Source organism: Glycine max, chromosome 14 (genome assembly GCF_000004515.6).
Source record: "Glycine max cultivar Williams 82 chromosome 14, Glycine_max_v4.0, whole genome shotgun sequence".
NCBI lineage: Eukaryota > Viridiplantae > Streptophyta > Magnoliopsida > Fabales > Fabaceae > Glycine > Glycine max.
The window spans coordinates 47069458-47095910 of NC_038250.2; the positions used below are offsets into that span (position 1 = coordinate 47069458).

At 32.6% G+C, this 26453-nt stretch overlaps 3 protein-coding genes across 4 annotated transcripts; 1 reads left to right on the forward strand and 2 right to left on the reverse strand.

Annotated features, from left to right (window-relative positions):
• The first annotated feature begins 348 nt into the window (after nt 1-348).
• On the forward strand, nt 349-6966 carry LOC100779427 (probable inactive receptor-like protein kinase At3g56050). Its single transcript, XM_003544257.5, has 9 exons — nt 349-565; nt 677-815; nt 3643-3714; nt 3797-3940; nt 4024-4164; nt 4399-4958; nt 5146-5336; nt 5408-5540; nt 6008-6966. Exons 1-9 carry the CDS (start codon nt 466-468, stop codon nt 6604-6606), a joined length of 2079 nt encoding a protein of 692 aa, XP_003544305.1. The 5' UTR covers nt 349-465; the 3' UTR covers nt 6607-6966.
• Nucleotides 6967-7091: 125 nt separating this feature from the next.
• LOC100799963 (ethylene-overproduction protein 1) lies at nt 7092-11893 on the reverse strand. Of its 2 annotated transcripts, XM_003544850.5 has the most exons (4): nt 9615-11893; nt 9073-9364; nt 8677-8986; nt 7092-7722 (listed from the first exon to the last, which is right to left on the reverse strand). In XM_003544850.5, the coding sequence occupies exons 1-4, from the start codon at nt 11657-11659 to the stop codon at nt 7502-7504; spliced, it is 2868 nt and encodes a 955-aa protein (XP_003544898.1). In that variant the 5' UTR covers nt 11660-11893; the 3' UTR covers nt 7092-7501. The 2 variants fall into 2 exon arrangements, with proteins under 2 accessions (XP_003544898.1, XP_040864889.1); XM_041008955.1 differs by lacking the exon at nt 7092-7722 and having other exon boundaries at nt 8727-8931.
• A 5671-nt stretch (nt 11894-17564) lies between these two features.
• Nucleotides 17565-22150, reverse strand: LOC102664191 (basic leucine zipper 61). Its single transcript, XM_006596373.4, has 4 exons — nt 21810-22150; nt 21448-21538; nt 18288-18414; nt 17565-18193 (listed from the first exon to the last, which is right to left on the reverse strand). Exons 1-4 carry the CDS (start codon nt 22118-22120, stop codon nt 18126-18128), a joined length of 597 nt encoding a protein of 198 aa, XP_006596436.1. The 5' UTR covers nt 22121-22150; the 3' UTR covers nt 17565-18125.
• Nucleotides 22151-26453: the final 4303 nt, after the last annotated feature.

The window sequence follows — 26453 nt, forward strand, 5'->3', positions numbered from 1 at the left end:
ATTTTGAATTTAAGTCTTATAAAAAAATCTAATTAAGAAGAGAATTCGTCAAAAAGATGACTAACCATGTTTTCAAATATTGATTAATTATACTAAAATTGCTAAATATTTTTTTTTTATAGAAATCAGTTATACTTTATACTAGAAAAATTAACAAATACTTTTTTTTAATAATATCAATCACTAAATTAGCTAATGACACGAATTGGACGTTTTACTTGAAAATACCTATTAAGTAATTTTCATAAAACATGTTTTGATAAGATAGAGGAACTGTTTAAAGTTAAAATAGAGCAATGCTAGGTAGGTTTAAATAGAAAATTAGATATGTAACCGAATTAATATTATTTTGTATTATTGTGCCTATATAGATAGCACTCTGATTTTCTCTCTCTCCATGTATGTCGCTTCTCTTTCCCATAGCCAGAACAACAGGGAACTAGTAACTTCCTTCATCATCTCACCATGGCACCATTCACTCCGTTGAAGTTGCCGCTGCTGCTAACGCTGTTTTTCGCGTTGAGCCAGAAACAGAGTCTCTGTTCCACGCTCAAGAGCGAAGAAGGTAATTCATAATGGTTATGTAAACGACGGCGCTGAGGTGCTTCGTTTTAGTTTGGTGTTGTTTTTAACTAAGCGAGTCTTTACGAAACGGCGTGTCGTTTGAATTGCTCAGGCTTGGCGCTGCTGGCGTTGAGGGAGAGAGTGGTGAGTGACCCGCAGGGGACTTTATCAAGTTGGAGTGGCGCAGATGGAGACGTTGATCCTTGCTCGTGGTTCGGTGTGGAGTGTTTTCATGGTTATGTTGTGACCTTGTAAGCAATTAACCTCTTTTCTTCCTTCTTTTGCTTCTCATCATCCATACTCTTCTCCTTAGTTTGTTACAGTTTATATTTCTACTTAGGAAGATATATTCTTAACTTTTTAAAGTAATTATTAAGAAAAACAATCATTTAATCACACATCCCAATTTTGTGATCCAACATGGTATAAAACTCTTGTTTTACGTTATTATGGATTACTATATAATTAAAATATATTCTTTTTTAAGTAATAATTTTAAAAGTTACATTTTAAATATTCTTAATTCATTAATAGAGTAGACTTCGTGTACCAAAATTAAACTTAAAAAGTTAAGTTCAGATATGTTTTTCATAATTGTGATATATCTTTTTTTAGTTTACTACCTAAATACATTTTTAATATTTTCATAAACTAATAAAATTTATATCATTTAAGATAATAAACTAAAAAAAGGGACCTAAGGTATGAAAAATATATTTAATTCAAAAAATTATAACTATAATTTCTTTTTTCATCTCTCTGTCTTACAAGAAGAGGAATTTGCCAGCATTTCTAAGTGTTCTCAACGATATGCGGCGTAAGAGCTAGTTGGAATCTTGCATTTTGCTAGACATGAACTATGGGCCTGTTTGGTTCTGTACTAGAAACTAAAACTTGTAATAACTTCTAGGTTTTGTTCAAATTTGCTGTAGTTTCATATATTTTTAACGTGAGTCACATGCACGCTATGTCAAGTTGAATTGAACATGAAAGTATCTATTCCTTAAGATGCAAAATAATGAGTGAGGTAACTAGTTAAATAATTTCTGCAACAAATGTTTATTTTTCTCTGGCAAGACTAGTGAGAGGAAAAATAGTAAAATTGATGAGGCCAATTAAAGGAGATGTCACTAATCTCATCTGTGACCTGACACTTGCGTTTGAATTTAAACACGTCATTGAATAGATATTTTGACGTTGTTGCCACTGTTTTAAGCCACGTTTGAATGGATTTTGACTGGTCTCGTTACACAATAGGGCTTTAATATTGGCTGGGCCCAGGGAACTGTGGTCCATTAAGCTTTTATTTCCCTCTTAAATTGGCCGGCAGACACCGTCTTCTTGCGGTGGGGGGAAAGTTGCTTTTTTAATAATGAAAATGAAAAATAATATTTAGTATTTTTTTAACTGAATTATTGCGTTAATTTTTGGCTGATTTAACTTACGATGCATGTGTTCCTAATATAGGAAGTTCCTTCCATTTGTTGTCTATATCTATAACGGACTAACAGTCATGCACCAAGGACACACCCATTAAAACTTTTATAATGTTAATTAATATCTTCTTTTATATTACAAATAGTGAAACTCGGTCAATTTGACAAAATAATCTCATCTTATAATATAATAATTAAAATGTTTATGACGGGATCTTATAATTAAAATATGATTTTGAAAAGTATTACACTGAATTGTGGTGTACTATATTAAGTAATAAACAAACATTTTTTTTCCTCTGGACTCAGATATAAGAAAAAGAAAGCTCATGTTGTGTGATTGAAGATTATTTTCATCTAAACAAATATTTTTTTTCCTCTAAAAAAATTTCACCGAATTCAATCCTATTTAATATTATTATTTCAAAAATATCTTTAAATTGAAATTTGAGCACCATCTCCAATAAATATAAATATGATTAAGGGTTGTTTAGAAAATGCATTTTCTTTTGTATGAAATAATATCATTTAATGATTCTGAATCTGTGTGAAATTAGGTATTTTAACTCATATTTGAGTTCAGTAATCTCTTAATCATCTTGCATAATTTTCTTCTGTTTGTTAAAGTATACCTGTTTTGTCGGATTTGGTATTTTAAAGGGCAATGTTTACTTCAAAATAAAGTAATGAGTGAGTGTTAACAAAAGCAATTTATAAATACTCGCTGGTAAAATCAAATGAGTGAGTTTTAATAATTTTGTATTTATTAATTCATATGCTTGTGTATTACATCTAACTGATCTAAGTTGAAATATTCGGTCTTTTGTCAAATTATGAACACTTTATTATTCTTTAAATGTACCCTATTTTCTTAGAATCTTTATATTTTATTTCTACTTACCTTTTTTTCGGTTGATTGAGTGATGTTTCCCATCTAAAACTGATGACTTAAATCCTTATATATATATATATATATATATATATATATATATATATATATATATATATATATATATATATATAATTAGTGAATAGGTCTGTTCGGGTAAATTTATCCATAAGGATTTTTAGCTTCTAGGAAAAGAAAACAAGATAAAAATAAAATAAATTTCTCTATAAACTCAAATTAACATATGTACAAGATAATTTTCTCATCTTTTAAAAAAATTATATGAGAGAATTTTTATAAATTAATTTATACATAAACTAATTTTAATTTATGAGAAAAATCATTTATTTATTTTTCTTATTTTCTTTTCTTGAAAGTCCTTCTAGATAAATTTATTCAAACATATTTGTCTTTCTTTATATAACTTAGGATAGGAAAAGAGACAACATCTGTCACTTATAGAATAAAATAAAATCAAAATCACTGTTTTAAAAGTATAGGATTTAAGATTAGTTTTGACCAAAAAAATTGAGGGATTTATAACATATTTTATCTTATTTTTAATTTAATTTTTTTCATTAAAAAGTTCTCTGGTAACAAAAATTCTCTAAATGAAATGTTCTACTACCTTGCTTTCCTTCCAAACTCTTCCATCCGAATGCATCCTCAGTGGGGGGTGGTCTTGTAATATTTTTCTCTCCGTTAGTGCATAAAGTATACATTGAACACTGATCATGAATATTCAACTTGCAGGAATTTAAAAGACCTTTGTCTTGAAGGAACACTAGCACCAGAAATTGGAAAGCTGGCTCACATAAGATCAATGTAAGATGGTTCACATGCCAATCCATATGTTTTAGAAATAAATATTCCTTAACAAACTTTGTACACTTTGCATTCTCCGCAGCATTTTGCGCAACAATTCCTTCTTTGGAGAAATTCCCAAGGAGATACTACACTTAGAGGAGTTGGAAGTGCTTGACTTGGGATATAACAACTTTAGTGGATCAATTCCATTTGATCATGGCAATATTTCATCCCTGACCACTCTGTAAGTTGATCCTTTCATGCCAGATATTTTCTTCCTATCATGTTCTTTGGTTGACTAGTAATGTCATCAAATTTGTACTGCAGTTTATTGGACAACAATTACTATCTAGCCAACTTAACTACAGAGCTGTATAAGCTCAAGATGAATTCTGAATTTCATGCCAATGAAGAACAGCTAACTGGTGCCACCTCTAGAGAACTATTTGTCGGCAGATGTAATTTACGGTAAGCATATGATGATGGATTGCACAAAACAGATTTCTGAGTTCATCAATATAAGAATTTGGATTTGATGAACAGTTCCTTAGTAAATGGTTGAATGGCATAATTTTTTACCATAACATAGCTGTAACATGAAAATAATCTTCAGTCCAATATTGCTTAAAGCGTGCTCATTCATTGTGAAGTTCATCTTCAGTTCGAGTTTGAAACTATTCGTCTGTGTCAATCTTGTCTCAGGCGCATTAGCCAACATGGGGATAGATCATACAGGAGGCAACTTCTCAAGGTAGCAAATGCTGCTAATACACCCAAAATCCAAGGGGATGTTAACCAAGGGACACTTAAACAATCAGCATCACATTTCCGTTTTTCATTACCACCAGATTTTGAGCCTTTCTCATCATCACCATCAGAAAGTCCTTTATATTCACCAGGATCAGCTCCATTATCATATTCGCCATCGCCATCTCCATCACCCTCCAGTATTTTTTTCGCTCCTTCACCTGTAGTGTTACCAACTCCAGACATCCCACCCCCAGTAAACACGCCTGTCACTGTGTCTACACCACCCGAGTTTAATTGGGCGCCTAGCCCTTCATCATTTTCTAACCAAGGGAACACAAATAGTTCCAATCAAATACATCATTCAGTGATAATCTGGTCTGCAGTTGGGGGCTTCTCCTTATTGATTTTATTGTCAGCCATTATTTTTGCTTGCTTCCAAAGTAGGAAGGTTGTGGCTGTTAAACCTTGGTCCACAGGGTTGAGTGGCCAGCTGCAGAAAGCTTTTATAAAAGGTAATTTATGCTTGCAAGTTGCAAGGTCATTCTGAATCTTATTTACTTCATTCAGAAGATTAGCAATACATTCAAACTCTAAAATGCATTGTCTACAAAGAATGAAGTTAGTTTTCTAGGCCTTCCACCCTTCACAACTATTTCTTTCTGTGGAATTTAGTTAACTCATTTATTATGTGTGATTTAGGTGTGCCAAGTCTCAAACGAGGAGAAATTGAAGCAGCTTCTGAATATTTCAGTAACATTATTGGTTCTCTTCCTGATGGAATTGTGTATAAGGGGACTCTCTCCAGTGGAGTTGAGATAGCTGTAGCATCCTCTGCAGTGACCACAGCTCAAAACTGGTCAAAAAGTATGGAAGCTCAATTCCGAAAGAAGGTATGCTAGCAACAAATGTAGCAAATGCGCAATAAATTGTAATCCTACTTCTAATCTTTGCATGGTTGCAGATTGCGTCATTATCTAGAGTGAACCACAAGAATTTTGTGAATCTTATTGGGTATTGTGAAGAGAATAAGCCATTCTCAAGAATGATGGTGTTTGAGTACGCTCCAAATGGAACACTCTTTGAGCATCTGCACAGTGAGTAACATTTTGATCAAATTTACTTACATCCACAGCCATATCCTCCTTTGATTATTACAGGCTAATAGCAACCTAACTTCTTCAACCAGGCTGTGAGGATGGCTTGAACTTTGTAGCAAAAATATAAATTAGACCTGTTTAAATAATCTTCTCCATAATTATTTATAAGAGAGAAAAAATAGAAAAAAAATTAATTGAACTTCTCTCATAAATTAAAATCAACTTATGTACCTCAACTTTTTGAGAAGTCAGATGAGAACAATTAAAGGTAAGTACATAAGTTGATTATAATTTATTGAAGAAGTTCAATCCAATTCATTTTATCTAATTTTCTTTCCATGTAAGTGTTTATGGAGAACTTTATTCAGACAGGACTAGTTCCCTGGCATCTTGAAAATTGTTTGCTATATGCACTGGCATTTATAGTTGTTGAGTTTTGACTTTATTCTTGCATATGCTTGCAGTTAGAGAAGGAGAAGAACTAAATTGGACAATGAGAATGAGGATAGCTATGGGAATAGCCTACTGCCTAGAGTATATGCATGAGTTGAAACCACCCATTGCCCATAGAAACCTGCAATCTTCCTTTATATACCTTACTGAAGATTATGCTGCTAAAGTATCAGATCTTAGTTTATGGAATGACATGTGTGCTACAAAGAATGGGTCTGCAACCACACAACTCTTGGAAACATCGTCAGCAGATACCAAGGACAATGTTTACAGCTTTGGAATAATATTGTTTGAGTTGATTACAGGGAGAATTCCCCTTGCTGGGAACAGTGAACTTCTGGCAGATTGGGCAGCAGAATATGTAAGGTGGGGGAAATCCTTAAGAGATGTTGTGGATCTAAGACTGAAGTCTTTGCAGGAAGAAGAGATTGAGGAATGGTCTGAAGTAATAAGAAACTGTGTACAACCAGATCCAGAGAAAAGGCCAACTATGAAAGAAATTACATCTAGACTCAAGGAACTCACAGCTATGGGGCCTGATGGAGCAAATCCAAAAGCATCACCACTTTGGTGGGCAGAAATGGCAATTACATCCACTGATTCAAGTTGAGACATTAATATTATAACCCAAATAAAAGTGGAATGCTAATTTGTACAGTTGCTCTAAATTTGGAATTCATACACTTTTGAAATATTTATGTTTATACTAATTTTTTCTAAACTATTATTTTGAAGCCAACAGAAGAAGCATGTAAAGAACAAATAACATTTGTCTCATTCTAGAGGAATTGATTTTTGTTATTGTTTGGAGGGACAGAGACAGAGAATGCTTCCTTAATAATACCCTTTCCAATATGTTCTTTTGGGAAACTGTTGTTGAGGCAGGGGAAAGGGCTGTGCTATGTTTGCCTACTAGGAGAAGGAAACAAATTCATTTTGTATTGTGAATACATAGTTGGCATAACTAGTGTTTCCTTGTTTCTAAAATGCTAGACATGGAAATGCTTGTGACGTCTAGTAACTCATCATCATCATCATCAATTATTACTATTTTATGAGTTGGAAACACAATACTTATCATTTTCTTTGGCAAGATGCAGAAAAATAAAACATTTCATCAAGAACAATAAATTATAGTGTAGGAAACAAAGTGCCAATCACTCTATAAATCATAACCCTGTCACTGTACAAATGTGTGAATAGTGTGAGATCAATTATGTGCACAAGGCTCACAAGAATCTATATTATATCAATGGAGTTACTATTCTCATTCTGAACATCTTCTGATGTACACCTGAATCATCTTCCTATCTGATCATGTGAAACACATGACTCCATCTTTTCCTCGAATCATCCAAGTATTGCTTCTTGGGGGGTCTTGGCATTGTTTCAACAGTAGGATTATCCATGTCCTCTTCTTGTGTCTTAACAAAGTTGGGATGCCCCAGCAATTTCCTAATCAAGATCTCCACATTTTAGCCATTTAATGTGCATGTCATTTATGATTAAAAGCTTAGTTTCCGTGCCCTTTGATACAGATCAAGTGTGTCTGTATGGTTAGGGTCTAAGCATAGAGCTGCCTGACAATCTTGAAGAGCTGATGATAGTTCCCCTATTGCCTCATAAAATGCTGCTCGGAGATGAAGCATTTGCAAGTCAGGTTTGAAATTTATGGCCTTGGTGAGCTCATCAACAGCTTCAGATTCCTTTTGCTCATCCATCATCACTGGTTTATATGTGACATTTTATGTGAGAAAAATTCAGTTTAACAAATCTATGTCACTAATCTAGCCATTAAATTTAACTTTTGGTGTGTAGGTCAAATGTTGATAAATTTAAAGCAACACGTTAATTATCCTCTGCCCCATTAAGACAGTGACCAAATCTTGATGCTATATTAAATGGTAATACTTTTGAAAACAAATTTATCAGTTTCTACTTTCCTAGTGTCAGTTGTAGCTATTGATATATTTCATAATGATGAGTAACTAGAATCCATCAAGATGCAAGCTTCAAAGAGAGGAATAGTGTGCATAGATCAATGACTTACACATGGTGCCACAACAAACTCATTAACATGTGGGTAAAATCTTAAAAAGACATACTTAAATTAAGACAAAATCAAGCCATTAACTTGTCAAAAATAAAAACAAGGTTTAATCATGAAGCATCATAAAAATATGCATGGAATTTATATTTTTCTGCTGAAAATGATACTCTATCCCTCATAAAAACTTGCAAAGGGTCTCAATCTGTATTTAACCACAATAGCAGTAGTGTGTGATCGTGACAACTTCAAAGATTGAGGACCACCCAAATACAGAAGGAATCAACTTATAAACATAGATGGACTTAGTATTTAAAGTACAAATCAAACTACAGACTGAACATAGTCACATTACATATTTCTAGGCTTCAGGGCTTGGCCATGCCAAGAAATCCAATACACAACAAGTGTTTTGTTGTCAGTAACATAGGAAACAGGTTATAAAACACTGAATTAGAACATCAAGTTTCAAAATAAAAATACTTCATGTTTAACAAGTTTTCTGTAGTAAATGAAAGCAAGTTTGATGACTAACTGTAGATTAGTATGTCATAACCCAGTTATTAACTAAGTCCCAGTTTCCAATTAAAAAGAACATGGCAGATGGTATAGAATGAAAGATAGGTGAAGTACCTGCTGCCCTGTATCTATACGGATATGTTTTCAAAGGATCCAGTTGGGTTGCTACATCAAGGTCAACCTTTGCCATCTCACGGTCACAGTATTCTGATCGTTTCTCATATGCTGAGGCATTGCTCTCTGCCTTTTCAATTAGCTTGGTCATCTCATCATATGCAGCTTTTCGTTGATTTTTCTGATGATAAACCCGTGCTAGACCTTGATGAGCTCTTGTGTGCCTAATTGCAAGGGCATTCTCATAGCATGCCTCTGCAAGATCAAGATTACCACAATCTACATAAATACTCCCCAAGTTATTTAGTGCCTACAAAATATTGCAGAAGACAATCAAATGACCGGACAACCAAGAAGACTTAATCAATACTAGGGATGGTGGATGAGGTCACTAACTTGTCCTTTGCGAAGACCATCTGAAGGACATTTAAGTGCTTCTTCCAGAAGTTCAATAACATAAGAAGCAGATTCCGGATCCATACTTGTATCTGCTAACACATATGCTTTTAGAAAATAGGCTTCAAATGATCTCTGAATTGTAATTGACCTATCAACCCTAGCCAGCGCTTCATCCCGATAGCCAGTATCATATAGAATCCATCCTTCATAAATTAATCTTTCTTGCAGTGAGCTAGAATGGTTTCTGGCCATCCTCAAACTGCGCATTGCAGCCTTTTGACAGTTTAACCTATGAATTTCATCAATGTGAGGAATTCTCTTGATATTGTATTTTATTAACTGGGGTTGAAAGACCAGGAAACATCGACACACTCAAAAATCAAAATAAATCAAATATCTAGATACCAGCAATAGCATTATGTATAATAAACAATGTGATAAGCTTACCAGTTCCAGAACAATGTGCAACAAATACCATAACAATTCAAACTATAAGAAGAGAGATACCGCCTATAGTTTTGATTAATAGATGTGCTTACCTCAAAAGGAGTAGAGACTGACGAAACTCCAGCAGGCTCTTTCCAGGCTCATTCTCCAGCATCTGATGTATAATAGCCAAAGAACCAACATCATCTACAGAAGACCATTGTTCGTATAATTGCATCCAGCATTCAGCCTGACTCTTTTGCTGTACCACATGGCTAAGGAGATGAACCAAGTATTTCCCTGAGATCTTTTCATTTGAAGTTATATAATTTGGTTCCAAAGTTAACAATGCCCTGATATCTTTTATGGCACTGCCATAATCCTTAAGAGCAATAAACATCCTCGCCCGCACTTCTAAGCAATCAGGAGAGAGCTTGAATCCAATAATCTTATCAAGCTCTAAAATTCCAGCTTTTATATGCTTCTCCTCCACCTTTGCCAGGGCTCTATACTTATATGGAAATGAAAGGGAGGGGTCCAATTCAGTTGCAACATCCAAATCAAAACTTTTTTCCCTCCCCATGTTGTAAAGAGCGCGCTCCTGATACATCCACCCAGCAGGTTTGTGCTCAAATATGAGAGAACTAATTAACTTATAGGCCGAATATGGTTGACCCTGCTTGTACTTGGTTCTGGCCACACCAGCCACAGAATACACATGACCTGCTTCAGCTGCTACCTCAAAACTATGCTGAGCCTCTTTATATTGTTTCCTTTCAAGCAGCACACAACCCAATTGATGGAATGCAAGGGCTTTCTGCCACCTTTCAGTAGCACACTCTCCCAACCTTTCTAGTAACATAAGTGTAGTTTCTGACACCATGATTTCCTCCATAGCCACCTGGCTCAGGAAATAGTATAGCAAGAAAGAATCATACCCCACCATGGCCAACCTTTTCATTCCCTCAGAACTACAAAATACATTCATCACTTTTGAATTATGCAAAGAATTTGGTAGCTCCCTGAGCAACACTTGTAAGCAGGAAGCCACAAGAAGGGGTGCTCTCTCTTCCAATCCATAGTCAATAAGTATCAATGCATCATCAACACTTCCAACAAATGAAGCCAAATGAGCATCACAAGCAGCCTTCATCTCCTCACAACAGAAACTATTGGCAAAGGAAAGAAGCTCCAAAACAGTCATGGCACAGAAAAAGTCCAACCTCTTAGCCCTGCTGTACAACTCCACTGCCCTCATACCCTTTGAGCTTATACCATTTTTGCTGAAATCAATCTTCCTCATCTTGGACTCAGCAAAGCCACCATAAAGCATTGCCTTAAAAGGGTCAGAAAGGGCAGCAATTCTCCACTTAACACAATCAATTTCCTCACTCCCAATGCAAAAAGAAACATCCTTTTTTTCCTCATCTGGCAAACACAAAAACACACTTTCTTCATTGCTAGTTTCCTCTTTAGTCCCTTGTGGACACTGGCACCTATCATTGATTGAACAAGGACTAAAGCCCTTCACCAAATTCACCTTCGGACATTCAAGAACACAACCACCACAATCCATAGAAGACACACCCTCAAGCTCATCCTCCCTCCTCTCAAACCTCAACCATGCCGAAAGCACAACCTTGGAAAGCACATCCTCAGCGTTTTGCCGCGCAGTCCTGAGACACCTCCTCAGAAGCTTCTGGTCTCCGAGGCTGCGCAGAAGCGTGAACTGCTCCACACACAGTGATGTTTTTTTCTCAGACTGAAGGCAGCAACATTCTAGCCTGTGGTAAAGTTCCGCCAAAGCCTCCACGAGGTTGGTGGGTTTAAGGTAAGGCTCTATGGAAGGTTCGAGAGTGTCAGCAGAAGGGAGCTGAAGAGGAACAACGAGGTTTGCAATTGCTGAATTTGTTGTTGTTGTGGTGGTGGTGGTGGTGGTGGTGGTGTTGGATTTGGACTTTGACACCAATGATCTGATTGTGATGGCTCTGGCTTCCCCTGTGGCCTTGTTTCTTCTGCTAGTTGCTTCTGAGTTGAGGGCATGAACTTGGATGCTCTTGAAGCGTTCAACTAGCTTCAGGCCACGCATTTTTCTTCTGGTTTTTTCAGTGAACACACGTTGTTGTTGGGAGAAAGAGCTTAACTTTGGCATGCCCATAAGCTATGGATGCTAGGGGTGTGAGTATGTGAACCTTTGAGTAAAAGATGTTCCTCGTACCAGCTTCCAAAACCCATCAGAGGGAGAGGAGCCGGGAAGGGGGTGTTTGCAGCACCCAACACAATGAAGCTTGTAGCTGAAAAAGAATGCTTTTTTAGCTTTGGTATACTGGTGTTTTACTTTTACATAGTTTTTTGTTGGCATTGGTGGGAAGAGAAAGTGGCCTAAACATAACTTGGCATCATAAAAAGGTGCTAAATTCAGGCTTTATATCACGGGTAGTACCAGATAAATTATTGCATGATTGGATATTATTAAGCGTTTATGTCCCAATTAATCTTTATAAAATATTACTCTCTCTTATTCATTATAATTTTTGTGTTTGGAAAAAAAATATTTTAAAATAATGATTATTTTAATCTTTTAATATAATATTAATTATTTTTTATTAATATTTATTTTATATTAATAATAAATTTTAAAAATAAACTAATGATAAAGATTAATTTTATAAAATTATTATTTTATTTTATTTATGTATTATTTTTTTATATTTGTGTAAAATAATTTAAGATCTTAATTATTTTAGAACGGAAGAGTATATGTTTGTATTACGTGAATGTTGATTGGAATTATGAATATATGATAATTTTATTTCAGGATTATTTATAACAAAAAAATTAATTTACAGCAGGTTTAATCATAATTTTATTTTCAAGGTTGCTGTTGTGATTATTGACCGTTTGATCAATTAGTGTAAAAAGTGTATTTCTCAAGAGATATAAATGCATTAATTAAATACATAATAATAAGAGAGTTTTATTATTTATAATAATTTTATTTGATTTGAATAAGATTATTTCAAGTAAAAAACATTTTAGTCTTTACCAAAAAAAACATTGTACTACAGTAATTAAATAAAATATTTTAGTTCAATTAATTAAATAAAATATATGAATTATTATAAATTTTAAATTTATTTTTTTTATTGTTACGGATAAAAAAAAATTCTCCTCCAACCAAAGAAAGCAAATTGTCAACTCAACTTTTCTTCTAATAGAGATCAGCACTGTAATAAATGAAATTGTGAATATTGGTTGAGTGTCTAAATCATAAATGGCCCCCTTTCTCATTTTTGGCTTTTGGTAGAAGCGGGAACGAAGCAACGGGCATCTAAATAATTTCCTTTTTGCTGGATTATTTTCAATGTAATTATAAAAAGTTAATCTTTCGGAAATTTTAAACCAAACTTCCCATATACTTTCCTTTGATAAATTCAATTCAATATGTAATTATATCTAATATATTTATACTGGTTACAAGATAAAATGATACTATATATTAACTTTAATAAAATAATAATTTGGTACACAAAAATATAATTTTAAAAGTATTCCACAGAAATTAAATTATGAATGCAACCATTATATTTTAATTTTAATAAGAGCATAATTTCTATTTACTCATGCATGGTGTATAATATTTTATACTCTCAACCAACAAAAAATTATTATTAATATAACTTTAAAATAATTATTGTAAAAATTAATAAACTTATTATCCATGATGATTTGATTGAATAACAATATAAAAATATAACACTATTTACTCTTTAAATAATTTAGAAATTTATAAAATATGCACTCTCATAGTAAAATATACTTATATTTTAAATATAATACTATACTATATATTAAAATAAAGTACTGCAACAATATATCAGTTGATTTTTAAATTACATTTTCTTTATAAATTTGATCTGTTTCATAAGAGCTTTTAATATAACAATTAAATTGATAAGATTTGACTTTTGTAAAAATAAAAAAAGTATTAAAAGTATCATTTGAGCAATTTTTCCACCGAGTATCATTTGATCTTATCCCTTTATACTAAAGCTGATGTTAGCAAATTACTTTATCATTATTATTATTTTATGTTGAATCTATTAAATTATCTAACGTTATAACTTACTAACAATTCTTTTTTATATATATTTTCATGTAAAGTAAATGATCCATTTAAGCTTAATAAAATATACCAATACGTGCAAGATCGATTAAAATTAAGAATCCACGACGTCTCCACAACACGTGAATTTGCCTGGATATGCTTGACCATCTCTAAATAAAGTGCTAAAAACAAATAAAATCTCGACGTTCTAGGCAATGGTTGATGGTCATGGAGCTAATTATTGGGGACCCAGAAAGCAATTAGATCTAGCAATTCATTTTTATAATTTTGTTTATACTTTTGAACCATCGTGAGCCATGTAAAGTGGCACTTCTACTAACATAATTGCGTCAATAATTAGATGTACATACAAAAGAATAATTTCTGCACATCAACACAAGTTGGAGTTCATGTCAAAGGAACAAGGTTCATCGTGAATATATACCCATCTCGAGATAGCAAAATGACAAGAATAAGGATCGTGTCCCTACAATCACCATGTGACACCATTGAAGCATGTTCTCAATCTATTCTACTGTCCCACAACGCATACTTATCCAACTTGTGCGAAATGACTCAAACTGGCTTTTGGAAAGCGATTCCCCAAGTCTATGCAAGTGCGAATGCTTCGTGTTGGTTATATACTTGGTTGTGATTTGATATCAATAGACAAAAAAACGTGTGGCACCAAACATAAGTTTGTGTGCGGTATATTTCTAGGTAAATTCTTCAAATGGTAGTATATTAATTTTTGGCAAAATTTATATTTGCAAATGTGATGATATATATGAGGGGAAATTTTAACGTGTATGATGATATATGTATCTAAAATTTTGCTGATTCCAGGGTGGTATATCTTGTACCTACCCCTGTTTAATAAATTAGTTCATTGGTTCATAAAAAAAAAAACAAGACTATGATCCCAAACCTACAACAAATTCAATGTTAATATGACTGATGAATTGTACTTTGACAAAAACAATAATTTACAATAAAAAAAAAAGTTTGACAAATAGTCAAATGGTTGAAATGAATCTTTTGAAAAGTTTATTTAAGATGTGAGATTAGACTTGAGAAAAGTGAAAGAAATGAAAGAATGAATAATGTTTTTTAAAAAGTTTTCTTAAGAAAAAATGTGTTTGAGAGAAGAAAGTGAAAGGAAATAAAAAAAAATTGCTTTTATAATGCAAGCAAAGATGAAGGATCCAATTGAAATTGAATATGAGGTTGTAAATAGAGAAAACAATAATAAGAAGAAAAAAGAGTAGAGAGAAAAAGGGAAAAGAAATAGTGAAAAGAATTTTTAAAATAGTATTTTTAAGAGAAATTGTAGTTGAGAGGGGAAAGTGAAAGGAAATAAAGATTTGCTTTTACAATACAGGGATAGATGAAGGATCCAACTAAAGTTGAATATGGGGAGACTTCAAACTTTGTAACTAGAGAAAACAATAATAAGAGGAAAAGGAGTAGAGAGAAAAAGGAAAAAGAAAAGGTGAAAAGAATTTCTATAAAAGTCTTCTTAAGAGAAATTGTGATTGAGAGAGAAAAGTGTAAGGAAATAAAGGTTTGTTTTTATAACACAAGGATTAATGAAGGATCCAACTGAAGTTGAATATAGAGAGACTTCAAACTTTGTAACTAGAGAGAACAATAATAAGAGGAAAATGAGTAGAGAGAAAAAGGGAAAAGAAAAAGTGAAAAGAATTTATAGAAAAGTCTTCTTAAGACAAATTGTGGTTGAGAGAGGAAAGTGAAAGGAAATAAAGGGTTCGCTTTTATAACACAGAAGGATGATGGATACAATTGAAGATGAATATGGGAAGACTTTGAACTTTGTAACTAGAGAAAACAATAATAAGAAGAAAAGGAGTACAAAGAAAAAGGGAAAAGAAATAGTGAAAAGAATTTCTAGAAAAATTTTCTTAAGAGAAATTGTGGTTGAGAGAGGAAAGTGAAAGGAAATAAAGGATTTGCTTTTATAACACTAGAAAAGATGAACGATCCAATTGAAGTTGAATATGGGAAGACTTCAAACTTTGTAACTAGAGAAAATAATAATAAGAAAAAAGATTATCCAATGAAAATGAAAATATAGTTTTGGTCCTTAAATTTGGGCTACTTTAGTTTGTCTTCTAAATTGAAAATTGCTTATTTTTAGTTCTCATAATTTAAAAAATATTGTTTTTGGTCTCTCTCTGTAGATGTCTTTAGTGACTTGCATTTGTGACAAATGATGCAATTTTTAGTGATTTAAGATTCACAATTTTGGGATCTTCCGACTTTAATTTTGAAATTTAATTTCTGATAATTTTAAATTGCTAGAATAAGTAAAGGAAAAAAATAAAAACATAATCACATCTTCCTTCCTTAAGACAAATTGCAGTTAAGGAGAAAAGTGAAAGGAAACATTTTTATAACTTAGGAAAAGATGAACAATCCAATTGAAGTTGAATATGGAAAGACTCTAAACTTTATAACCTGAGAAAATAAAAAAAAAAAGGAAGAAGAAAATAAAGAAAAAGGATTACCCAACAAAAATGAGATTATAATTTTAATCTTTAAATTTGGGTCATTTTATTGTTTGTCTTCTAAATTAAAAGATTGCTTCTTCTTTTTTTATTCTCACAATTCAAAAAATGCTACTTTTGGGTCCTCTTCATAGATGTCGTTAGTGACTTGAATATGTGGCAAATCATGCAATTTTAAATTTGAGTTTTGGGATTTTAAATTGCTAGAATAAGTGAAGAAAATATTTTTAAAAAAAATATGATGTGGAAGATTTATTAATGCCGAAATTGATTTGATGTGACTTTTTTATTATTAAAAGCTGTGTAAGAATAATGACATTTATTTGGAAAATTCATACTCCTGATCGTTGGTCAAGCGAGGAAGCCATAGTCATGTGTATTTTTCTTAAAACAAAAGCGGATCAGCCTTACAATAGAGAAATGTGATATGTAAACCATGATGGGCCAAAACAAAAATAAAGATGGGCTATCATTGGGCTAACTTTTAGATAAATTGTTTTAATTTGTGGGACCTTGCTACTTCTACCCTTTTTTTCCTTCTTCATTGCATACTTTTCCAAAAAAAGAGTGAAAAGTCACTCTTATCCCCTTTTAATTTCTTACCCCCTTCACTCTTTTTTCCTCTTCCCCTTCCCTCTTCCTCCTCTCTTGCCACACTGTGGCATGCTTTCACAATCTTGTCGTGACACTCATGTCATCACAATTTCATCACTTCATTGTCATCATTATTGCTAGTAAACTTTTTTGTTACTTATAAATTTAATGTAATTGCATTTCTGATATGTTAGGGGTGCATCCTCCATATACAACAAAAACATGTTTTTCTATGTATTTTACGTAACAAAAATATTTTTTCATGAGGACGACACTCTCTTTAATACTCCTTTTCTAGCACTATCTATGTGATTAAGTGAAAATCACCAATTTTGGAGTTTCACGTTTAAATAAAAGAGAGAAGCATTAAATGAGAAATAAGACCTCCAAAATTGTTAATTTCCAACAAATTTCAACCAATCACATCGAGTGTTAAAAAGGAGGTATTAGAAAGTGAAAAGAATTTCTAGAGAAGTCTTCTTAAGACAAATTGTGGTTGAGAGAGGAAGTGAGAGTAAATAAAGGGTTCGCTTTTATAACACAGAAAAGGATGATGAATCCAATTGAAGATGAATATGGGAAGACTTCGAACTTTGTAACTAGAGAAAACAATAATAAGAAGAAAAGGAGTACAAAGAGAAAGGGAAAAGAAATAGTGAAAAGAATTTCTAGAAAAAATTTCTTAAGAGAAATTGTGGTTGAGAGAGGAAAGTGAAAGGAAATAAAGGATTTGCTTTTATAACACTAGAAAAGATGAACGATCCAATTGAAGTTGAATATGGGAAGACTTTAAACTTTGTAACTAGAGAAAATAATAATAAGAAAAAAGATTATCCAATGAAAATGAAAATATAGTTTTGGTCCTTAAATTATTGTTAAAAAGGAGGTATTAGAGAAAGTATTACTAGCATTCCTTCATTTTCATTGTATATGGAGGACACATTCCTGGCACAATGAAAATACATTTTTTTGTGTGTATTTTGCACACTAAAACACATTATTGTTAGGAGTATTTGCAGAAAAAAATTACAAACAAAATTTGAGGTAAAAAAAAAAAAAACAAGAACGTTGGGTGGAAATAGCAGGGGCCTAATTTAAGCATTTCAAAATCGACCAAAGAAACCAAGATGGGCTAACTTTTGATGAACTTGGTTTCAATTTGAGTTTGAGCATTTGGATCTCAACCAAAGAAAAAGGCAATGCATTACCATCATGTCTCCCAAACAATAATAATAACAAACGATGTCAACAATCCATCCTCATTACTCTATAAGATCAATCTCTAACACCTTAACTGTTTTCACTTTAGGTTCTAAAATTTCTAAAACAAATCAACAAAAGACATTACATAACCTCAGTTGGAATTAGACATGAGCTGCAACGAAGTGAAGTTATTATGCATTCATTCTGCTTTGAAGTTCACACAACCTATCTGCTTCTGCTTTGTTCTTTTTAAACTCAGCTATAAAAAACAGAATAGCACTTTCACAAACGATACTATACAAACATAAAAATTAACATGAGAGTGAGAGAGTAAAAGGGATGAGACAATTTACCTTCTAGAACAATTCTTTGCTTTTCACAAGCAGCCATTTGGAATTTCAATGTATGATGCTCAATTTGCAACAACTTTTGCTCGTTTTGTTCGGCTGCAATTTGTTCACGGAGAAGGCTTATGGTATTCTGCACACCAAAAACTTACAACATTATAACAAATCATGGATACACAGTGAACAAATCGACTAATTGGTTCGAATGATTCATTGAATCGGTTATGTAATTTAACTTGTTGCAAATTGGATTGAATCTCTAGATATGTCATTATTTTTGTCACAAATTTTATTTTCTCTAAGTACGCTAGTTTTTTTTTTTTTTTATCAGTGTGATGCACAAAACTTAAAATGACATTTGTAATTAAATATTATTGATGAAAGTAAACAAAAATATTTATTTATTTTTTTATATTTTTGAGGATTCAATTTTTAAGTTGGCCCTTTTTAATTGAGCAAAATATATATTGTACTTTTAGCTAAAAACTATAATTCTTTAATTGAATTATTTTTATGATATATATAATATTATTTATTAAAAATATTAAGTCAAAACAATTTCAGCTGATTATATAAAAATATTATTTATATCATATAAGAAGTAAAACATTAAAATTGTTGTTTAAGCTTCTTTTTTTTTAATTCATAGTGAAAGACACATTTTTCAATTGCTTTATACTACCTTTCTTTTTAAGTGTATCATTTTTAAAAATTTTATGTTCTTTTTTATCAGTTATTTTCAGATTTCGAGGTAATATTAAGTTTTTTTCTCAATTATGTCCTTGTATCCTTTAATTATTTTATATGTTTTTCATAAAATTAGATAATAAATAATTTAAAAATTCAAGGGTGTAATTATTACCTATTGAACAAAAGAATGTGAATTGGTACATTGAGAGAAGTTCCAATACTTTGTATCTCACAAAACGTTTTGTTTTTCCAATAAGAGAACTTGTCAGTACAAACTTTAAATGTAAGAGAAATTTAAAGAATTTTGTGAAAACAAATCATTTAAAAGGGGTAAAATATGAAATATATTAACAAAATCACTTAAAATCTGAAAAATAAATAACTTCCCTGGTTATCTCAATTTAAGATAAAACGACATACTTAAAAAGAAACGAAGGGAGTACATGATTACCACCCCTCTTCATCAAATTCACTTCATTTCAACAATCTCATCACCGATCAAATTCATTTTTCAATTAGAATTTCATTACAAATTAAACTTCTCCAAGTTACACACATAATTTGTTTCCTGTTATTTTTTTACTCTCATCTCAACTTCCTATTTATAAGATAAAAAAGTTGTTTGTTATTTATATAAAACTCAATCCATTATGTTTTATACATTTATTATTTTTAAATTAAAATACTCATAATTAAATAGAAGAGAAGTTATGTTGACATGCATTTAAAAGAGAGAGAAATATTAATTACAGTAGTGATATTTTTTGAAAAATATATAAGTTTTAGAATAAAATTATTGTTATCAATTAAAGTAACCACTTCTCTTAAATAGGAATAAAATTAATATGAAATATTTCAATATTTTCACTAAATTTATCATCTTCTACAAATATAAGAATGATACATGAACAACCGGTGATACTAAATGCAAAAGCTCAAAAAAATTAAAGATATATATTTAATTGAGGATTTTTCACGTTATTCCTTTAGTTCACATTGACTTGCACCAATTTACATGTCTTGTGTTCAAATAAGATGTAAGATGGAGCAAAACATTTGAGGTATCATTATTTACATGTAATAGCAACTTTTATCAAAAAAATAATAATTAGTTATTCAAATGAAAATATTAAATGAAGTATAAAATTAAAAAATTATTATTATAAGATAGTTAAATAATAATTAACTTATTTAGTATCAAAATAATCATTAATCACATAGAAAGTAAAAGTTTCTTATTATTATTGTGGAAGACACATAGAAATTAATGATATGTATGATAATAATATAAATTGTATTGATATACCTTCATAAAAAAGGGGTTGATTTATAAAGTATACTTAACAGACATATATAAAAACTAATAAATAAATAATTTATTATTGTTAAAACATTAAAGAATAATGTATCATAAATTTATTATATTAATTTTTGTTAAGTTTATAATAAAATGTTTATTTTCACTCATGTATATTACATTATTAAAGTTGGAGACATAACAACAACAATAATATTAATTACTTAAATATGAAACATGTATATCTCACATATGATGGTGATTTTAGAAAAGTCTATCTCATATTATAATCACTTTTTGTCATGTATTAATTAATTGTTGAAAAAAACTCTATCTATTCTGATAATTAATTTTTTGATGATGTAAATATTATTTTTATTATGAAAGACACATAGAATTTTCATATATATATATATATATATATATATATATATATATATATATGATATTATTGATAATTATATATTAATAATTTTTTAATCACTATTAAACAATAATTGCATATTAATACCTCTAGTTCTTTTTGTTTTTAAATATTGTATGATTTTTATTTTAAAAAATAAAATTCATAAATATAATAAAAGAAGACATTGTAATCAATTAATAAATGCATGAAGTCAAATGCTCATTAATAACACTATTAAATTTTATTATTCTTACTTAAATGTCTAATAATAAATGTGCATTTAATACTTTTTTGACTGCACTAATTAAGGTATTTAATACAGTACATACTTTTATTAAATGCATTAATTAATATGATTTATCAAATAAATAAATAAAAAGATATTTAAAAGGAAATTGTCCAAAGCGTCCTTACTTTGGGAGGAAAAAATGCGTGAAAATTTTCTTATTTTATATTATAATAGATAAAAAAAATACACTATTTTCTCTTGAAAAGTGAGATTGAAAACAAAAAATTAATAATTAAATTAATAAATAGCTTTTGATATTTTCTTAAAAATGTGAGATTCTCGTCTTTCATTATGGAAATGGTAACACAGATTTAAAACATAATAATGTTACTTATAATGAAAAATTAATTTCCTAAGTTTTCATTAACGATATTTTTTTTCTCTGTGAATTATTAAATCCTTTTACCACCTACAGCAACACAAATACACATATTCATGGATTAAAAAAAAAAAAGTGATTGTTTCAATGATTGGTCCTAAATACCTCGAAAGATTTCGCTTTGCTCTCCAACTCCGCCATGTAAGCAAGTTTCTTCAATCTTGATCTCCGTGCAGAAAATCGGTTTGATATGGTTCTAGCCACCAAAGAAAATGGTACAAAACCACAACATTTATATTAGATACACACACATGCAATAATTTTCATAGTTGTAACTACAGAAAAACAAACGATTAGAGACTAAATTTACAGACGAAAATTAATTTTCATTATTAATATTGAAATCACAAAATATTTAAAGACAATTGTTTTAAAAAAATATACATAAATGATTTTGCCCCTAATTTTAATTTTTCTTGATATGTGTATATTAATTATGCCTGCATGTTAAAATAACATATACATACCGCCTAAACTTCCTCTCCATTTCTTGCTCAGTGTTTGCTTGGGCTTCATTGGAAATGTTTTGATTATTAGCATCAACAAAAGCTGCGCCACCTTCATTAGTAGTGTTTTCCTCTGTAGAAAGATTGTCATTTTCTGGAATGGTGGCAAGCTTAGGAAGTGGCTTAGAGGGTTTTTGCCTTTGTTGAAAGGATGGACCAACGCCTATAGGTACATTAGCTTGAGCTCTTTGAGGAATAGGCTTAATTAGAGTGGGTTTCTGTGGCCATAATTGCTCTTCAACTATGTCACCTCTAATCTTAAGGTCTCCCATTTTCCTTTTCTCTAGTGTGTTCTGTTTGCAAAACTTAGATCTGCATGAAGCACACAGTCTTTGCTAGAAAATTTACTTATATATTAGAGAAAGTAAAAAAACTCGCCTAAATTTTGCCGGTTTGGTTACGATTATGTAACACGTGTCTACATTCTCTCTCTTCATTCTTCAGAATCGACAAATCCTAACGTCATGTAAATAAGTTAATTTGACTTAATTCAAAGAAGAAACGTGTCTACTAGAGGCACCCTCAATCACACTTAATAGTTTTTCCCTCTTTTTCTTGTCAATCTCAAGGAATTTCGGATTAACTCAATGAACATTATAGAGGATGGAGGCAGTGCAATCCTGGGTGGCGGCATATGTAATAATTAACTGTAAATATTTAGGTAATCAATTTCAAAAGATTAAGCATGCAATGTTTGCAAGATTGTGATAACCATTAATATTATTTTCATGACTAACCATCCAAGTGAAGTCTCATTCTCATTTCTAACTAGGGTTTCTCTTACCTAAGTTAAGCATGTAAAGTTGCCCCTTAGAGGATGGCTTCATATCTTAGATTTTCATCCATACACATGAATACTATTCAAATTCATAATAAAATGCCAACATGTCATTAATTTAAGTAAAAATGAACTTAAAACTCTTAAGCAAATTTTCATGTTTGGACAAGGATAAAAAAATAATTAAAAAAAAATTCTACTAAAAGTGATCAATCACATTTATACATATTAGTTGTCAATAAAATTGATAATACATTGTATCAATAACTTGAGAATAAAATAATAATAATAATATAAATGAATTATTATTATTATAATTATTATTGATTTGATTGGACCCAAGGCATAATCAGTGTTTATTTGGACATAGAGAAGGAACATGTACACATATTAATTTGTACAAGCATAATAAAGTGTCATAGAAGCCTCTTCTATCAATAAAGTTGTCATTACAAAAAACCAAGTGTCATTACAAAAAACTTGTCATTACAAAAAACCAAGTGTCATTACAAAAAACTTGTCATTACAAAAAACCAAGTGTCATAGAAGCCTCTTCTATCAATAAAGTGAAAGGAAGTTCTTCTATTTATTCAAAGTGCTCCCAGTTTTGAGTAATCACTGTAGATGTTGGAAATGAAGTTGGGGAGTTCAAGCTTCCAACTCCTGATTCAAAGGCCTCCCAAATCACAGGGACTGCATTGTTAGCAGCATTGCTAAATGCAGCAGAATTTCTTGCCTTCAGGTTGTTAATTATATCCACATATCTTTGCACACGACGAACCGGTGTTATGTGTACAAGGACTAAAATGTGAGAACCTTAAACTATCAATTTGGAATCTGCATTAAATAAGAAAGTGGTGGGAACTATTGATGCATTGGAGTTTTGTGAACATTACATCTTTGGAAGGGTAAAGAGATTCAAATTTGCCACTATTGCTCATAACTCAAAAGGCACTCTTGAAAACATTCATAGTGATGTATGAAGGCCATCAAGAGTTGCATCACACAGTGGATTAAGATACTTTCTATCCATTATTGATGATTTTTTCAAGGAAAGTATGGATTTATATTCTTAAGAGTAAGAATAAGTCCTTTGACAAATTTAAAGAATGGAAGGTACTAGTTAAAATTCAAACCAGTAGAAATGTAAAAAATTTAATAACTGATAATGGTTTGAAATTCTGTTCTAAAGAATTCAATCAGTTTTGCAAGAAACATGGAATTGAAAAGCATAGGACAACTAGAGGAACACCTCAGCAGAATGAACTTGCTGAAAGAATGAATAGAACAATTATGTAGAGAGTAAGATGCATTTTGTCTGATGCTAATTGTTCTACACATTTCTGGGCTGAAGTTATGATAATGATGGCTTATTTGATGAATAGAATTCCATCTATTGCCATTAATATGAAGCCTCCATAAGAAATGTGGGGTGGTCACCCTCCAAGCCTTAAAATTTTAAGAACTTTCGGGTGTGTGGCATATGCTCACATAAGGCAAGGTAAACTAGAACGAAGAGCTCTAAAATGCATGTTTTTGGGATACCCTGATACACTCGGGATAAAGGATTCCTGGAATTCGAGGACCAGGAGAGCCTCTAAACACACAATTGAGGAAGAAGGAGAAATTCTTATTGATGATGATGTTATTTACATAGGGATATTTATATTGATATTCTACAATAACCGAATTTGTCCTTTTCTGCCTAAATGGAATATCAAGGAGAATGAAAATATCAGAGCTGTTAAGCACGATTCTGCAGCATCATCCTCAGGGACTTCAAGCTTTCAAACGTAGTCTTGCAGGTACTTGGGCCTGAAGGTCCTTCTCTTAGTGTCACTTGTTATTCGCACCTCTCCTTCACAATGCTTTGCTTGTTCTGCACCTTTATCTTCATCTGCTATTTGCACCTTGTGTATTGTAGTGCTATCACCCGGGGGCCCTTGCAGAATCACCTTGTCCTCAAGGTGATAGTCCTGCTGCAATGTGTCCCAATCCTCCCAAGTAGTATCGTCGGGAGTCAACCCTTTCCATTGCACGAGCACCTGCCATGGGTCTGCTGGGGTGGACCTCCTATAATCCAGAATAGATAGCGGAGAAATGAGAGGTTGATTCTGAAGGAACTGATCCGGCAATGGGACCGGAATGTCAGACTCCGGTGTCCCCTGGAATTGCTTCAACACCGAACAATGGAAAACAGGATGGATACACGCATTTTCCGGCAACTGAAGTCGATATGCAACTGGTCCCACACGCTCAATCACTTTGAAAGGCCCATAAAACCTCTTTGCTAACTTGCCTTGCACAACAGGATTTTCCTTCATTGATGATTGCCGGCGAGGTCAGAGTTTGAGTAAAACCCAATCTCCCGGCTGATAAGACATCTCCCTCCTCTTCATATATGCGAACTTCTTCATCTTAATTTGAGCCTTAATAAGTTTCTTCCTGATGCATTGGAAGGTCTCATCCCTGTCCTTGAGCATCTCCTCGACTGCATCCAATTTCGATGTCCCTGTGATGTAGTCTGGAAAGTTGAAGGGCTTTCGTCCAAAGGTAATCTCATAAGGTGTGGTCCCTGTTGCAATGTTCCAGGAAGTATTATGGGACCACTCTACCCATAAGAGAAGATTCCCCTACCCTTGCGGCCTCCGATGAACAAACTCTCTCAGGTATTGCTCGATGATTCTGTTCATCACCTCAGTCTGCCCATCTGTCTGAGGGTGATAAGCAAAACTCATCCGGAGTTGCGTCCCGCTCAATTGGAAGAGTTCACGCCAGAAGTTGCTAAGAAATAGGGGGTCTCTATCAGAGACTAAACTTCGGGGAATTCCATGAATTTTCCTGACAATCTCCATGAACAACACTGCCACCATGTGAGCTGTGTGTGAAGCCGGTAAGGTGCCCAAGTGTATCCCCTTCGAGAAGCGATCAACTACCACGAGAATTACGGAATGTCCCTGAAAAGGAGGAAGACCCATTATGAAATCTAGAGAAAGGTCTTCCCATGGTCTTTGTGGCACTGGTAAGGGACAAAGTAGCCCTGCACTTTTCTTAGTTTCGTATTTAGTAAGCTGGCAATCAACACACTGTGTCACAAATTTGGTTACATCCCTTCGAAGACCAGGCCAGCTGAAGTTTTCTGAGACTCGAGCTAAGGTTTTAGCCACTCTCATATGCCCCCCAGTTGGAGTTAAGTGAAATTCAGTAAGCAATGTGGGTATTAATGGCAGGCCTTGGGGAAGCCATATGCGTTTCTGATGCAAGATAAGATTGTTAACAATGGAGTAGCCCGGAAATGTGGCAGGGGATTGACCAATTGCATTCCTCTGTGACACATACTCTGATGAAGCCTCCAATTGACGGCGGAGCTCCTCCATAAAGGTAAGGCAGGGTACCGACAGGGTCATTAAAGACGAATTATGCTTTGGGATACGTGACAAGGCATCAGCAGCTTGATTCAAAGCTCCAGAACGGTGAATTATTTGGTAATCATACCCCGTCAATCTTGCTAAATAAGTGTGTTGCTCTGGGGTTTGTATTACCTAGGTTAACAATTCTTTCAAGCTTCTATGATCGGTAACAATGGTGAAACGATGACCCAATAGGTACTGTCTCCACTTCTTAACCGTCGCTGTCACCGCAAACAACTCCCTTACATAGGTGGAAGCACTCAAGAGTTTTGGTGGAAAAGGCTCGCTGAAGAACGCCAGGGGGTGTCCCTGCTGAGATAGAACCGCTCCCATCCCTAAACCGGACGCGTCAGCCTCGGCGGTGAAGGGTTGCTCGAAATCCGGCAGGGAAAGCACAGGGGCCGTTGATACAGCTTG

Excerpts from the sequence above, each read along its gene's own strand:
- LOC102664191 (XM_006596373.4), bottom strand. The coding sequence starts at position 22,120 with ATGGGAGACCTTAAGATTAGAGGTGACATAGTTGAAGAGCAATTATGG. Across the intron at positions 21,539-21,809 it reads ATGGAGAGGAAGTTTAGGCG|AACCATATCAAACCGATTTT; the intron begins GTATGTATATGT and ends TTTGGTGGCTAG. Across the intron at positions 18,194-18,287 it reads GCAAAGAATTGTTCTAGAAG|CTGAGTTTAAAAAGAACAAA; the intron begins GTAAATTGTCTC and ends TGTTTTTTATAG.
- LOC100799963 (XM_003544850.5), bottom strand. The coding sequence starts at position 11,659 with ATGGGCATGCCAAAGTTAAGCTCTTTCTCCCAACAACAACGTGTGTTC. Across the intron at positions 9,365-9,614 it reads CAGTCTCTACTCCTTTTGAG|GTTAAACTGTCAAAAGGCTG; the intron begins GTAAGCACATCT and ends TGAAATTCATAG. Across the intron at positions 7,723-8,676 it reads GTATAGATACAGGGCAGCAG|TGATGATGGATGAGCAAAAG; the intron begins GTACTTCACCTA and ends CATATAAACCAG.
- LOC100779427 (XM_003544257.5), top strand. The coding sequence starts at position 466 with ATGGCACCATTCACTCCGTTGAAGTTGCCGCTGCTGCTAACGCTGTTT. Across the intron at positions 4,165-4,398 it reads GTCGGCAGATGTAATTTACG|GCGCATTAGCCAACATGGGG; the intron begins GTAAGCATATGA and ends ATCTTGTCTCAG. Across the intron at positions 5,337-5,407 it reads AAGCTCAATTCCGAAAGAAG|ATTGCGTCATTATCTAGAGT; the intron begins GTATGCTAGCAA and ends GCATGGTTGCAG.